Raw genomic sequence first — 15,031 nt, 5'->3', positions numbered from 1 at the left:
GGAAAGATCCAACTCTGGCTCCTCTACTTGAGGGTTATCAGTTGGCCATTCTGCCTTCACCAGTAGCATCAAAGCCCTGGTGGGCCCACCTAACCTCTGCTTTACAACCAGTGCACTTGATGGGTCAGTACAACTGCAGCATCAGCAAAGAAGCCCCAGTGAATTGTCATGACCCCTACTCCACAAATCAGGTTTTAGTGGGCAGACCAATTCATCCATGATAGCAGCGGTAAAGCTCCAAGGACCACCCCAACCCTCACTCCACAACCAGTACACCAGCATGGAGTTTTGCAGCCTATAGAAGCAGCTTCACAGCAATGACAAGACTACCCAACCCCTGATCCACACCTAGAAACCAGCAAGTGAGCTGATACATCTGAGCTGATAATAACTGCATCAGCTGAGTTAGTTATCTCCTGGTCTTCCACCCAGGGGCATAAGTAGACTTAGTCCAAGAGAAATGGAATATTATATGTAGAAGAACACAAAATTGAATTGGCAAGGGATTTCTCAACAGCTTCCCTTGTGGCTCAGCTGGTAAAGAATTCACCTGCAATGCAGAAGACCTGAGTTCGATCCCTGGGTTGGGAAGATTCCCTGGAGAAGGGAAAGGCTACCCACTCCAGTATTCTGGCCTGGAGAATTTCATGGACTAGTCCAGGAGGTCTCAAAGAGTCAGACATGACTGAGCAACTTTAACTTCACTTCACTTCTCAACTGAAACTATGGAGGCCAGAGGAAGTACACAATAATTCTTACTGAATTAAAGAAAACAACCGTCAATCAGGAATCCTGCATATAATGAAATTATCCTTCAGAAATGAAAGGGAAATAGACATTATCAGACAAAGGAAAACTAAGGAATTTGCTAAAATACCTACTCATAAATAATGTCTATAGAAAGCTGTGCAAACAGAAAGAGAATTACAGAAGAGGGCAGGGACATTCAGAAAGGAAAGAACAATGAAACAGTAGAAGTTGAGATAAGCACATGACTTTCTCTAAGGGTTACATTTACATTATTCAGATATTTAGAGTCAGAGGTGAAAATCGATCTGGTTTTGTTTTAAAAAAAGACTTTTCTGGAAATGGGGAAACTGCGAACTGGTTAATACTCCCAAACGTAACACAACTGCATTGGGATATCTTCTGTATTATTTCACTTTTTACACAATGCATCTATGTAACTTTCACATGTGGGCAAAGGAAGAGACTGTATTGGGCTTGGATTTTAAAGGACTCTGTGTGAGAGGCCAGGGTTTCAGGATGAAGGTTGTACTACGAATGGAGGCCTGGGAGTGAGTGAATAGTAGATCAGCAAGTCAGCTGAGACTGTAGTACAGGAATGGTTGGGAGACATTTGCAGAAATTGCAAGATGTAAGTGAAAAACAAGGAGATGAAGTGACTATGTGAGGATGTGGAATTTAGACTCTACCCTGTAGGCAACAGTGTGTCATGGAGGGTTTTCAGGAAATGAGATAAATGAACTCATACTTTATAAGATCCTGTGTTCTCAAGCACAGAGAATAAACAGGAGGAGTGATTAAAGACAGAGATTATTAAAACCATGCCATTGAGTAGTAATGAAGCCTGAGTGATATGTGGCAGTGGGAATAATTATGAAGAAACAAATGGAGATGCTTCTGTGAAGGCAAAGCCAATGTGATAACCACCTGAAAATAGAGCTACCGGTACAAGAAGACAGTCCTTATCCAAGACAGGGGCTATGAATACAAAGAAGATAAATTTGGCATCAAAAATGTTGGGTTTCTTTTTTTTTTTAAACTACTTTACTGAGATATAATATATAACTCAATGAGTCGGACTTAAGCATACACCCAGAAACGCTGAGTTTTGCTACTAGATCTGTGGAGTATGATCACCAGGTAGGTAAAACTTAAAGTTTAGACAGCAGGAAAGACGTCACGATTAAAGAAATAGATTTAGATATTTGCATAAGTCCACTATTTCCCATGACATACCTTCCTCCCACATACACCTTTAAGCACACACAAACACTCAAGTTCAACACTGAGAACCTCCTATATAACAGGTGTTAGGGCACTATGACAGATCCTGAAGCTACAGAAATGAATAAAACATGGTCTCTGATCTCTAGGAACTTATATTGTAAGTCTGCAAAGGTTTTCTTGTTATGTTTTCTTTTGGTCAAAATCTCACAATACTATTAAGTATATCTGCTACTGCTCACAATGCTTTTCTTTCTGTTCCTCTAAACCAGCGTTTCTTTCTACTTTTCTTTCTACTCCTCTAAAGCTGGAATTAAGATTGCTGGAAGAAATATCAACAATCTCAGGTATGCTGATGATACCACTTTGATGGCAGAAAACGAAGAGTAACTAAAGAGCCTCTTGGTGAGGGTAAAAGAGGAGAGTGAAAAAGCCGGCTTAAAACTCAAAGAAAAACTAAGATCATCGCACCCAGACCCATTACTTCATGGCAAACAGAAGAGAAAAAGGTGGAAGCAGTGACAGAATTCCTCTTCTTGGGTTCTAAAATCACTGCAAATGGTGACTGAAGCCATGAAATTAAAAGGTGGTTGCTTCTTGGCAGAAAAGATATGACAAACCTAGACAGCATATTAAAAAGCAAAGACACCACTTTGCTGATAAAGGTCCATATAGTCAAGGCTATGGTCTTTCCAATAGTCATGTACAGATGTGAGAGCTGGACCATAAAGGAAGTAGAGCACTGAAGAATTGATGCATTCGAACTGTGGTGCTGGAGAAGACTCTTGAGAGTCCCTTGGACAGCAAGAAGATGAAACCAGTCAATCCTAAGGAAATCAATCCTGAAGATTCATTGGAAGGACTGATACTGAAGCTCCAATACTTTGGCCACCAGATGTGAAGAGCCAACTCACTGAAAAGATGCTGATGCTGGGAAAGATTGAAAGCAGGAGGAGAAGAGGGCAATGGAGGATAAGATGGTTGGATGGCATCACTGATTGAATGGACATGAATTTGAACAAATTCCAGGAGATGGTGAGGGACAGGAAAGCCTGACAGGCTGCATTCCATGGGGTCGCAAAGAGTCGGACATGACTTGACAGTTGAACAACAAAAAAAACCCCTTATTTATATAATGGTATTTTATTCTTCAAGTAACATCAAGAGAAAACAGTGATTTCTGACTAGTGGGAGAGCAGTGAGGAGGTTCATCCCAAATGATACCATAGTTTCCCAACCTTGATTTTAATCCCAGCTACAAAAGCAATCCCCTTTTCCTAAAATTAATTTGCTAAGAGTAATGTTAATACAATCAACAGCTCTCAATTCAGTCCTCAATGTTTTGGATTTATAATGTGCCAATAGCCCCATGCATACTTGAAGGAGGGACCTTTCTAAAGTTCTAACACACTCCCTGCTCTCTGGATTCTGGAAAATTTCCTTCTGCCATAACCTGCTGTGAAGGAATAAGCTGGTCCAGAAGGCCTGGGTTGTCTAAATCCTGAAAATTCCCAAGAAAGGCTTTCAGGATGAGTATTCTGGCTTCCTGTAAGGTTCTGTCAGATAAGAGTGTTTCCGCATGCCAAAGGCCTTGGGTCATACTGTACCAGTGTATCTAGATAGTTTATGTCAATAATGTGATTTACAGAGAACATCTGCTGCTTCTCTGAGGGGTAACGAGAGCTTAAATAACTGAGGGCAATCATACAGGTGCTACACGTTTATATGACTGACCCCTAAAATAAAAACCCTGGACACTCAAGTCTCAGCAAGATTTCCTCAACAAGATTTCCTCAGCAAGATTTCCTGATTTGCAATACTTTGCGTATGTTGTCACACATCCTTCCTGGGTAATTATGTCTCACATGATTCCACTGGGAGAGACCATTTGGAAGCTTGTGCCTGGTTTTCTCAGATTTGATTTGTGTATCTTCACTAATTTTATCCATTCTATCCTTTTTTTTTTGATTAGGTTGGTGCAAAAGTAATGGAAGAGTTAATTCTCAGGTAGGTTGATAAGGAGTCCGGGGTCCCCAAGGAAGAGGAGGAACAGGTACGGAGCCCTCTAGGAGGAGAAAAGGACAAACTTCTTTTTTTCTACGTTCCTTGTCACACATTTTCTACATTCTTAGTCACATAAAACATTTTGTTCTTTAAGCCCAGAGTTAATGATTACACAACAAAACAACTCATCTTGCTCAAAGGTATGTTTTTCCTTAAATTCTGTACCAATGATTGATTATATAACAATAATGTATCCTGCTTAAGGACATGTTTCTCCCTCTTAAGAACCTTCTGACCAATCCTGTTATCTTAAAATCTTTATTGTGGGAGTGGGTATGGTAAGACCTTTACAACCTTGAGACATTCTTTTGATTTATTCTTAATAACCAATTGAAAAAGTATATAGTTCCCTTGCTAAGACTAGTGAGGGGCATTCTCTCTCCCCCTTCTGATGTCTATGTCAGACCTGAAGCTAAATCCTCTTCTTTGGAGATCAAGAATCCAACATCAACATCGTTCACAGTAAGCTATCAGTAATTGTGGTTTTTCATTGTTGAAATTTGCCATTTGATATTGGAATACATTGTAAAATAAATGTGGTTATGTTATACATCATTTTAATGTGCATTTCTTGCTTTTTTTTTTGTTTATGACATTACTTTCAGCTTATTTTATATTTATTTTAGACTAGGGAAATAATGTTAGACAAAAAGCAAACTCAAGTGATTTTCTCATTCAAGTTCAAAAGGGGTTGTAAACCAGTGGACACAACTCACAGCAACTGCTATGTACAGCACAGTGGACGTTCAAGAAGTTTTGCAAAGGTGATGAGAGCCTTGAAGATGAGGAACACAGTGGCCAGCCATCAGGAGTTCACAATGACAGATTGAGAGGATCATGGAAGCTGATCCTCTTATAACTACAGGAGAAGTTGACCAGCATTGGCCATTCTACAGTCATTTGGCATTTGAAGCAAACTGGAAAGGTAAAAAGCTCAATAAGTGGGGGTGCCTGGTGACCTGACATCAAATAAAAAAAATTGTTGAAGTGTGGCCCTCTCTTATTCTGTGCAACAATAATGAACCATTTTTCGATCAGTTTGTGATGTGCAATGAAAAGCGGATTTTATATGACAACCGACAAAAACCAGCTCAATGACTGCTGCTGCTGCTAAGTCGCTTCAGTCATGTCCAACTCTATGTGACCCCATAGACGGCAGCCCGCCAGGCTCCCCCGTCCCTCAGATTCTCCAGGCAAGAAAACTGGAGTGGGTTGCCATTTCCTTCTCCTATGCATGAAAGTGAAACGTGAAAGGGAAGTCACTCAGTCATCTCCGACTCTTTGCGACCCCATAGACTGCAGCCTACCAGGCTCCTCTGTCTATGGGATTTTCCAGGCAAGAGCACTGGAGTGGGGTGCCATTGCCTTCTCCAAGCTCAATGACTGGACTGAGACAAAGCTCCAAAGCACTTCCCAAAGCCAAACTTGCACCCAAAGAAGGTCATGGTCACTGTCTGGTGGTCTGCTGCCCATTTGATCCACTATAGCTTTCTGAATCCCAGTGAAACCATTACATCTGAGAAGTATGCTCAGCAAATTGATGAGATGCACAAAAACTGCAAAGCCTGCAGCCAGTATTGGTGAACAGAAGGGGCCCAATTCTTCTCCACTACAATGCCTGACCACATATTGCACAACCAATGCTGCAAAACTTGAATGAATTCGGCTAAGAAGTTTTGTCGTATCCACCACATTCACCTGACCTTTCATCAACTGACGACCACTTCTTTAAGCATCTCAACAACATTTTGCAAGTAGAACTCTTGGAGTTTGTTGAATCCTAAAGCACAGATTTTTATGCTACAAGAATAAACAAACTATCTCTCACTGGCAACAATGTGTTGATTATAATGGTTCCTATTTTGATTAATAAAGATGTGTTTGAGCCCAGGTGTAATGATTTAAAATTCACAGTCCAAAACTGCAATTACTTTTTCACCAACCTAATAATAAAACTGTAAGTGTAACAGCTTCTGAGTCCTGACAGTCCTTCCAGTGAATCACTGGGGCAAAGAGTGGTCATGAGGACCCCTAACACAGCTTCCTTTGAAGTCCGAGCTGTCTCTCTCTCTTTTTTTAATAAGACTTCCCAAGATTTAATTTTTTAAACCAAAAAATGGAGAATGATCTCTTGGTGGCTCTTTAAGGGAAATTTAACTACATAAGATTTAATCATTTAAAATGGAATCAAAACACTGGCTTCAAAGCTGTACAGGAGAAACTCTAGCTTTTTTTATATCTCTGCTTCTCATGAGGTGGAATACTTCTTGGACACTCTGGAGAAGAGGCATTTTAAGCCCTTGCAATACTTCTGTTTTATTAACAGATATTTAATATAAAGAATTAAGCAGACTTTTTATTGATATATAATTTACATATAGTAAAGGCATAAATGTTAAGTGTATTATTGGGTAAGTTTTGACAAATATATATACCTCTATAACCACCACCCAGAGATCAATGGTTAGAGTATTTCCACCACCCTAGAAAGGTTCGTTATACTCCTTTTCAGTCAGCCACTCCCCTGCCCCACTGCAAGATAACCGCTGTTCTGACTTTTAATATCTAAGTGTAGTGTTGCTTGTTCTAGTACTTCCCATAAACGTAATCATGCAGTAGGTACTCTTGTGTCTAGGAGATGATTTAACCATATTACTTAAATCAACAGTTTACAATTTTTGTTTCTGATTAGTATTTTGTTGTATGGATATACAATATTTCTTAACCATTCACCTGTTGTTTAACCATTTGGATTGTCAGTCGCTAAGTCATGTCTGACTCTGACTCTTTTGTGATCCCATGGACTGTAGCCCACCACACTCCTCTGTCCATGGGATTTCCTAGGCAAGAATACTGGAGTGGGTTGCCAGGAGATGTCTCTTATTTCTGAGAAATGTCTGAACTTTACTACTCTACATATTTTTCTGACATTTGGCAGGATCAATTCCCACAGATCAGTTAATTCCAGGATCTGACTTAGTTAATCATGATTGAAAGGCCACTGACACCAGCATTTCAAGTAGAGAGCCATGTCTGACTTCATATTTCACCAAGCCAAGTCAGCTAGTCCCAACAATGTCTATGAGCATGCTATGTCTTGGCTACTGCTTACACAGCTGAGAAAGTGGCAAAGGCACCTCACTATTTTATATACTACCACAACCAAGCTCCCAGTAGGGTAGAGCAATGACACCTCCCACCAATTTTCTGCTGCCAGCCCTTCCTATGATCTCCCTGTCAGAAACATACAACCCTGCACAGATGTAATAATCCCCACTTGGCTGCAAGAGAGAAGCCTCTGTCCTGGCCCTAGAAAAAGGCTCTTAGATAGGATGTAGCTCCACATGGGAGGCATAAATGATTTCCATATAATAAGTACACTTAGAATAAATGCTCTATAAAATTCACTCTCACTCACATGTACCCTGATTTTTTGAGTGGGCAAGAGCATTGCAAGTATATTGTATGTAAAAAATTATACATAACCCACGGCCCTCATCATATGTGGCAAGCATGAAGTAAATGTTTTAACTATTCATTATGTTAGCTGTGTGCTTTGATGTAATCTGGTTCCTGCCCCTATACCTCAAATCTGTGACCAACAGGTCACTTTATATTCTAAAAAAGGCCTTGAGATTTCATCACCCTAGAAGTGGGTCACACACGCTATGTAAATGAAACATACCAGTCTTAAAATGGCTCAGAGTCACAGCACTAGGCAATATGAAGTAAAATACATTCCCACTTTCCCATTTCTTCAGGTAAAATTGCATGTCTCAAATACATCCAGAATGTACACTTGTACTGCAGTGAGACAAGTGTTAAATAAGGACAAAGGCCAAATCTCTTCCTTATATGGGAACTAATAGATCAGCATAAAATCTCTACCACATATTAACACAGGCATTTTTATGTTCCTGAGAAAATCTTAACATTTACTTAAAAGTCTCCCCCAAAGTTTTTCATCTATAAACCACTCATAGTAACTAGATGTTTTGTTGAGGACCAGCAAAAGCAGCAGAGAAATAGTGTGAAAGAACCTACTAATGAGGCTAGGTGGCTTTCCCTTTCTCTCATTAAAAGAAGCATTTATGTGTGTGTGTTTGTGTATTATACATATATTTAAAGTAAAAGGAGCATTTTATAATGCTAATTTATAAGCATATTTTCTGTTACCGATGATGCTATTCTTATTAAATACATTTTAACTGCTTGGAATCCCAGGCACATACTCAGGTTCATTCCCTCTCTCCTCAGGCAGTTTCAACAATCCACACAACATTTTCATTTTAACAGTCGTCATTACTGGTATCATTTAATACTTGAGGGTATGCTCAAGTCAACATCAATCTTGCTGATCCTGCAAACACTTATTTTGTTGACACAACACAGTCTGAATCTATAGCTCCTAAATGTAAAAAAAATTTTAACTATTCCTTTCCCTGACATGTCACCAAGTACTAAGATCAGCTCTGTCCATCACTTAGGCCTATCACAGAGACACATCACTAGATAGACATCAAGCATGGGGTGGGGGGCGGGCGTTCATGTAACGGTGCCATCTCATCTGTCCCAGTGCTACCCACACATAAATCTTCTCAAAGACATTTGCTACTGTAAAGTCAACCACTGTGAAGGTGAAAATGTTTACCTGTGAGACATCTTGTTGGAAACATCCGACTCATACCTTCTCATTAACAAATAACCTTTACCACAAGTAAATCTTAACTAACCAGAACAGAGAAATGCCTTGCTCTCACAAGGAACAATAAAAACCCATTTAGAATAAAATTTATGCTTTAATTAAGCTTTAACTGTCTGGATGACTCTAAATCATAAAATAAAATCTCTTTACCTGATTGGAAAACCTCATGCTCACATTTCGTTGATTCTGTAGAGGGACAAAACGCTGAACAGGATCAATGTCTTTAGGACTAATTAATTCATCAGCTGAAAAAAAAGAAGGGAAATTACTAGATCAACAATGTATCTATACAACACTATAAACCAACTAGACCTAACAGGTGTTTATAGAACACTCCATTAAACAAGAGCAGAATATATGTCCTTCTCAATATGCAAGCAACATCTTTCACATACCAGACCATAAAATAAGCTTCAGTAAATATACAGGATTTAAATCATACAAAGTATATACTTCAACCACAATAGAATGAAATTAGAAATCAATACCAGAAAGAAGTCTGAGAAGTTCACAAACTAAAATTAAATAATACATTCCTAAATAACCAATGGGTTGGAAAAGAGAAAGTAGGAAATACTTTCTAATATACTTTCTGATGATGATTGAAAAAGAAGACACAACATACCAAACTGTAGGGGATTTAGGTAAAGCAATGCTCAAAGGGGAATTCATAGCTGTAAATGTATATATTAAAACAGAAGACTCTCAAATCAATGTTATATTTCACATTAAGACAACAGATGAAAAAGAGCCAAGTAATCAAAAGCATGCAAGAGGAGTATAGTATCAGATCAGATCAGATCAGTCGCTCAGTCATGTCCGACTTTTTGTGACCCCATGAATCGCAGCACGCCAGGCCTCCCTGTCCATCACCAACTCCCGGAAAACAGAAGACTCTCAAATCAATGTTATATTTCACATTAAGACAAAAGATGAAAAAGAGCTAATTAATCAAAAGCATGCAAGAGGAGTACAGTATAAATGAAACCAAATAGATTCTTGAAAAACTCAAAAGTTGACAAACCTTTAGATAGACTAACCAAGGGAAAAAAAAAAGAAGAAGACTTAAATTACTTACTCAGGAGTGAAACTAGGAACATTACTACTGATTTTAGGAATTCCAAGAGAATATTCTCAAAAAATGTATGCCAACAATTTAGATAACCAAGATAACATGAGCAAATTCCTAGAAATACATACACTACAAAAAATGATTCAAGGAGGAAAAGAAAATATGAACAGATGTTTAACAACTAGTGACTGAAACTTTTCACACAAAAAATGTCCAGGATCATGTGGCTTCACTGATGAATTCTATTAAACAGCTAAAGAAGAATTAAAGCCAATCTCCCACAAAATTTTACAAAAACGAGTAGAGGGATACTTTCCAACTCATTCTAAGAGGCCATTATTACCCTAAAACAGAAATCAAAGACACCACAAGGAAAGACAATCACAAATCAAAATCTCTTCTGAATATAGACACAAAACTACTCAATAAAAACACTAGCAAACATACAAAAATTACTACATACCATGACCAAATAGGACTTATCCTATAAATGCAAGAATGGCTTAACATCCCTAAATCAGTTATTGCAACTCCCCATATCAACTGAAAAAAGGATAAAAAACTACATGACAATCTCAGCAGACACAGAAAACATTTGACAAAATTCAACATCCTTTCATTATGGAAAAAAGCTTTCAGCAAACTAGGGATAGACAGGAACTTCCTCAATCTGATAAAAAGGCATCTATGAAAAATCCAATCACTAATGTCATCAGTTCAGTTCAGTTCAGTCGCTCAGTCATGTCCGACTCTTTGCGACCCCATGAACCACAGCACGCCAGGCCTCCCTGTCCATCACCAATTCCCGGAGTTCACTCAGACTCACGTCCATCGAGTCAGTGATGCCATCCAGCCATCTCATCCTCTGTCGTCCCCTTCTCCTTCTGCCCCCAATCCCTCCCAACATCAGTCTTTTCCAATGAGTCAACTCTTCTCATGAGGTGCCCAAAGTACTGGAGTTTCAGCTTTAGCATCATTCCTTCCAAAGAAATCCCAGGGCTGATCTCCTTCAGAATGGACTGGTTGGATCTCCTTGCAGTCCAAGGGACTCTCAAGAGTCTTCTCCAACACCACAGTTCAAAAGCATCAATTCTTCAGCGCTCAGCTTTCTTCACAGTCCAACTCTCACATCCATACATGACCACAGGAAAAACCATAGCCTTGACTAGACGGACCTTTGTCGGCAAAGTAACGTCTCTGCTTTTGAATATGCTATCTAGGTTGGTCATAACTTTTCTTCCAAGGAGTAAGCATCTTTTAATTTCATGGCCGCAGTCACCATCTGCAGTGATTCTGGAGCCCCAAAAATAAAGTCTGACACTGTTTCCACTGTGTCCCCATCTATTTCCCATGAAGTGATGGGACCAGATGCCATGATCTTCATTTTCTGAATGTTGAGTTTTAAGCCAACTTTTTCACTCTCCTCTTTCACCTTCATCAAGAGGCTTTTTAGTTCCTCTTCACTTTCTGCCATAAGGGTGGTGTCATCTGCATATCTGATGTTATTGATATTTCTCCCGGCAATCTTGATTCCAGCTTGTGCTTCTTCCAGCCCAACATTTCTCATGATGTACTCTGCATATAAGTTAAATAAGCAGGGTGACAATATACAGCCTTGACGTACTCCTTTTCCTATTTGGAACCAGTCTGTTGTTCCATGTCCAGTTCTAACTGTTACTCAATGGTAAAAGAATGCTTTGCCCCAAAGATCAGGAATCAAGACAATAATGTCTGCACTTGCCACTTCCATTCAACTTTATACTGGAAGTTCTAGTCACAGAAATAAGGCAAGAAAAAGTAATAAAAGGCATCCAGAATGAAAGGTAGAAGCTACAGTAATTAAAACAATGTGGTACTGCCATAAAGATAAGAGATCAGTGGAACAGACGAGTCCAGAAATAAACCCTTCCATTACAGTCAACCGATTTTTGACAAGGGAGCCAAAATAATTCAGTAGGGAAAGAATAGTTTTCTCCCCCACACAAAGTACTAGGAAAGGGAATATACAAAAGCAAAAGAATGAAACTGGATCTCTTTACACAAACTACAAAAATAAAGGCAAATTAGATTAAAAAGCTAAAAGTAAGAGCTAAAAGTATAAAATTGTTAGAAGAAAATATAAGAGTAAATCTTTGTAACTTTGTATTAGATAAAATTACATCAAAACATATGTAACAAAGAAAAAATGAGATAAACTGGATTTTGTCAAAATTGTAAGCTTTTGTGTCTCAAAGAATACCATCAAGAAAGTAAAACAACAGCCCAAAGAATAGGAGAAAATATCTGAAAACCACATAATTTGTAAGTGACCTGTATCTTGAACATACAAAGAACTCTTACAGCTTAACAATAAAAAGACAAATAACCTAATTTAAAAATGGCTACAGTATCTGAATAGACATTTCTCCAAAGAAGATTTACTGTAAACATATGAAAAGATGCTCTGACAGTATCAGTCATTTGGGAAATGCTTATCAACACCACAATGAGATAGATAAAACCTCATATCCATTAGGACAACACCAAAAAAAAAACAAGAATAAGGGTTGGGGAGGACACAGAGAAATTAGAACCCTTATACACTGCTGGTTGGAAGCCAAATTGGTATACCTACTTTGCAAAATAGTTTAGAAGTGCTCCAAATATTAAACATAGAGTTACTATAAGACTCAGTAATTCTACCCCTAGGAATCAGGGTAGGAAATGAAGGGAAATAAAAACATATGTCGAACAATAACTTGTTCATGAAAGTTTATAGCAGCATTATCATATAGTCCATAGGGTCACAAAGAGATGGACATGACTGACTGAATCTCACTTCACTTCACGTGGCATCAGACTTTACTTTCACAACCAGACACATCCACAACTGTGCGCTGTTTCCACTTTGGCTCAGCCTCTTCATTCCTTCTGGAGTCATTTCTTCACTCTTCTCCAGTAGCATATTGGCCACCTACTGACCTGGGGAGTTCATCTTTCAGTGTCATATCTTTTAGCCTTTTCATACTGTTCATTGGGTTCTCAAGGTAAGAATGCTGAAGTGGTCTGCCATTCCCTTCTCCACTGGATCACGTTTTGTTAGAACTCTTCACCATGACTTGTCCAACCTGGGTGGCCCACCACTGCATGGCTCATAGTTCAATCAGTTAGACAAGGCTGTGATCCATGTGATCAGTTTGGTTATTTATTACATGATTTGAGGTATATATAAAATGTCCAGAATAGGCAAATCTATAAAGTAGACTAATGACTGTCTAATGCTGGTGGAAGGATGAAGTGATTAAAGGTAATGTGGGGAATGACTGATAAAGGGTATAGGTTTTTTTGTAAGGGGTGATGAAAATATTCTAAAATTGATTGTGGTTATGGTTGCACCCCTTCTCCTGCCCCAGCTAGCTCTAATGGTAAAGAACCTGCCTGCCAGTGCAGGAGACATAAGAGACTTGGGTTCGATCTCTGGGTTGGGAAGATCCCTTGGAGGAGGAAATGGCAACCCACTCCAGTATTTTTGCCTGGGGAATCCCAGGAACAGAGGAGTTTGAAAGTGAAAGTCGTTTAGTCATGTCCAGCTCTTTTCGACCACATGGACTATACAGTCCATGGAATTCTCCAGGCCAGAATACTGGAGTGGGTAGCCTTTCCCTTCTCCAGGGGATCTTCCCAACCCTGGGATAGAACCCAGGTCTCCCACATTGCAGGTAGATTCTTCACCAGCTGAGCCACAAGAGAAGCCCCAAAATACTGGAGTGGGTAGCCCTTCCCTTCTCCAGCAGATAGCGGGCTACAGTCCATGGGGTCTCAAAGAATCGAACGTGACTGAAGCGACTTAGCACGCATGGTTGCAGAAGCCTGTGGATATGCTAAACACAACTGAAAGGTAAACTTTAAATAGGCGAAATGTTTGTAATTTTAAGTCAGCAAAGTTGTTCTAAAATCATGAGTTTGCAGTCTCAGGAAGAAAACTAGATCCTTGAGGGAAGACAGTGTTTCCTAACCCTAAATTCTGAAAGATGTTTCTAAGATGGAGCATTTTTTAGGGGGCACTGACCAGCATAAGGGCAATGTCTTTGACTGCTGTTATAGTATAATATGGAAGCTCTTTTCATGTTTTAGTTCCTTATGGTAACTCTGGATAAAATACAAAGATACATGGAAGACAATTTAGTGTGTTTGGGAGGGGTGGGTGAGAAGAAGGTACTAAGTCAATGTTCTCTGCTGTTTTCCGCTCTAATGTACCTCAGAGAGACCCAGTGACACCTGGGGCTCTCTGTAGCATGGATTCTCTGAGGGCCTGGAGGTGACTATGCTGGGAAGGAGCAGTGTGGGGGGGAGGATCCTCAAATTTAATTCTGAATAACCTCTTTGGTGTGCAAGTTGGCAGTATGTATGCAAATTTAAAGCAAGCATACTCTCTGACCCAGCAATTAGCATATCTTAAAGTTTCTGTTATGCTCAGACATGTGAAAGTTAACTGAATAATAAATCAAAAAAAAAGAATCCAACTTCTCCTAAAATGAGTCAGTAGGTGTTTATTTTTACTGCAATTAAACTATGAAAATGCTCATTTCATTTTGATCTTCAGTTCTATGCTGATTATATAAAACAGGTTGTTATGCGATAGCCTGGATGGCAGGGGGGTTTGGGGGAGAATGGATACATGTCTATGTACGGCTGAGTCCCTTTGCTGTTCACCTGAAACTATCACAACATTGTTAATCAGCTATACCCCAATAAAAAGTAAAAACATAAAATAAAAACAGGCTGAGTTTTATACATATTTATCCAAGCATAATATTAAAAAAAATTACAGCCCATCTACCATAGCTTTTTAGGTACTGTTTTTAGGCAGTGAATAATTCTGAAAAACAAAGGAGGGAGTCAACCACAAAAATGATAGTAAATTCTTTACAGCTTTGGGACTGTTTCCCACTGTATTTCTATCCTGGGGCAATTTCAGGGCACACGTACAATGTTATCTAGTAGACAAAAAACAAAGGTGTCCTTAGAAACTCTTGGAAGATATTTTTCATAGTGATAAAAACGAAAATAATAGAATAGTAAGAAAACGGAGGAGAAACAGCAGCAGAACAGCCACAGAAGCCACCACAGCCACTGCTGCCTCTGCAGCAGCAGCCACAGCATCATTTTGCGCTTACTCCATTCTTGGCATTGTTTAAGCATTTCACATACATTAATCCTCAATACGCCCTTATCTTACA

The 15,031-nt window shown here is 39.2% G+C and overlaps 1 protein-coding gene across 3 annotated transcripts in view; it reads right to left on the bottom strand.

Annotated features, from left to right (window-relative positions):
- PHKB (phosphorylase kinase regulatory subunit beta) overlaps positions 1–15,031 on the bottom strand; it is a 229,590-nt gene that overhangs the window by 81,571 nt on the left and 132,988 nt on the right. For all 3 annotated transcript variants that reach the window (XM_061385923.1, XM_061385924.1, XM_061385925.1), the window contains one exon: positions 8,891–8,985. In XM_061385923.1, coding sequence (XP_061241907.1) covers positions 8,891–8,985 — 95 coding nt within the window. The remainder of the gene's footprint in view (positions 1–8,890; positions 8,986–15,031) is intronic.

Source organism: Bos javanicus, chromosome 18, assembly GCF_032452875.1.
Source record: "Bos javanicus breed banteng chromosome 18, ARS-OSU_banteng_1.0, whole genome shotgun sequence".
NCBI lineage: Eukaryota > Metazoa > Chordata > Mammalia > Artiodactyla > Bovidae > Bos > Bos javanicus.
Note: the sequence above shows the minus strand (reverse complement) of the source record. Positions and strands in the feature narration are given on the sequence as shown.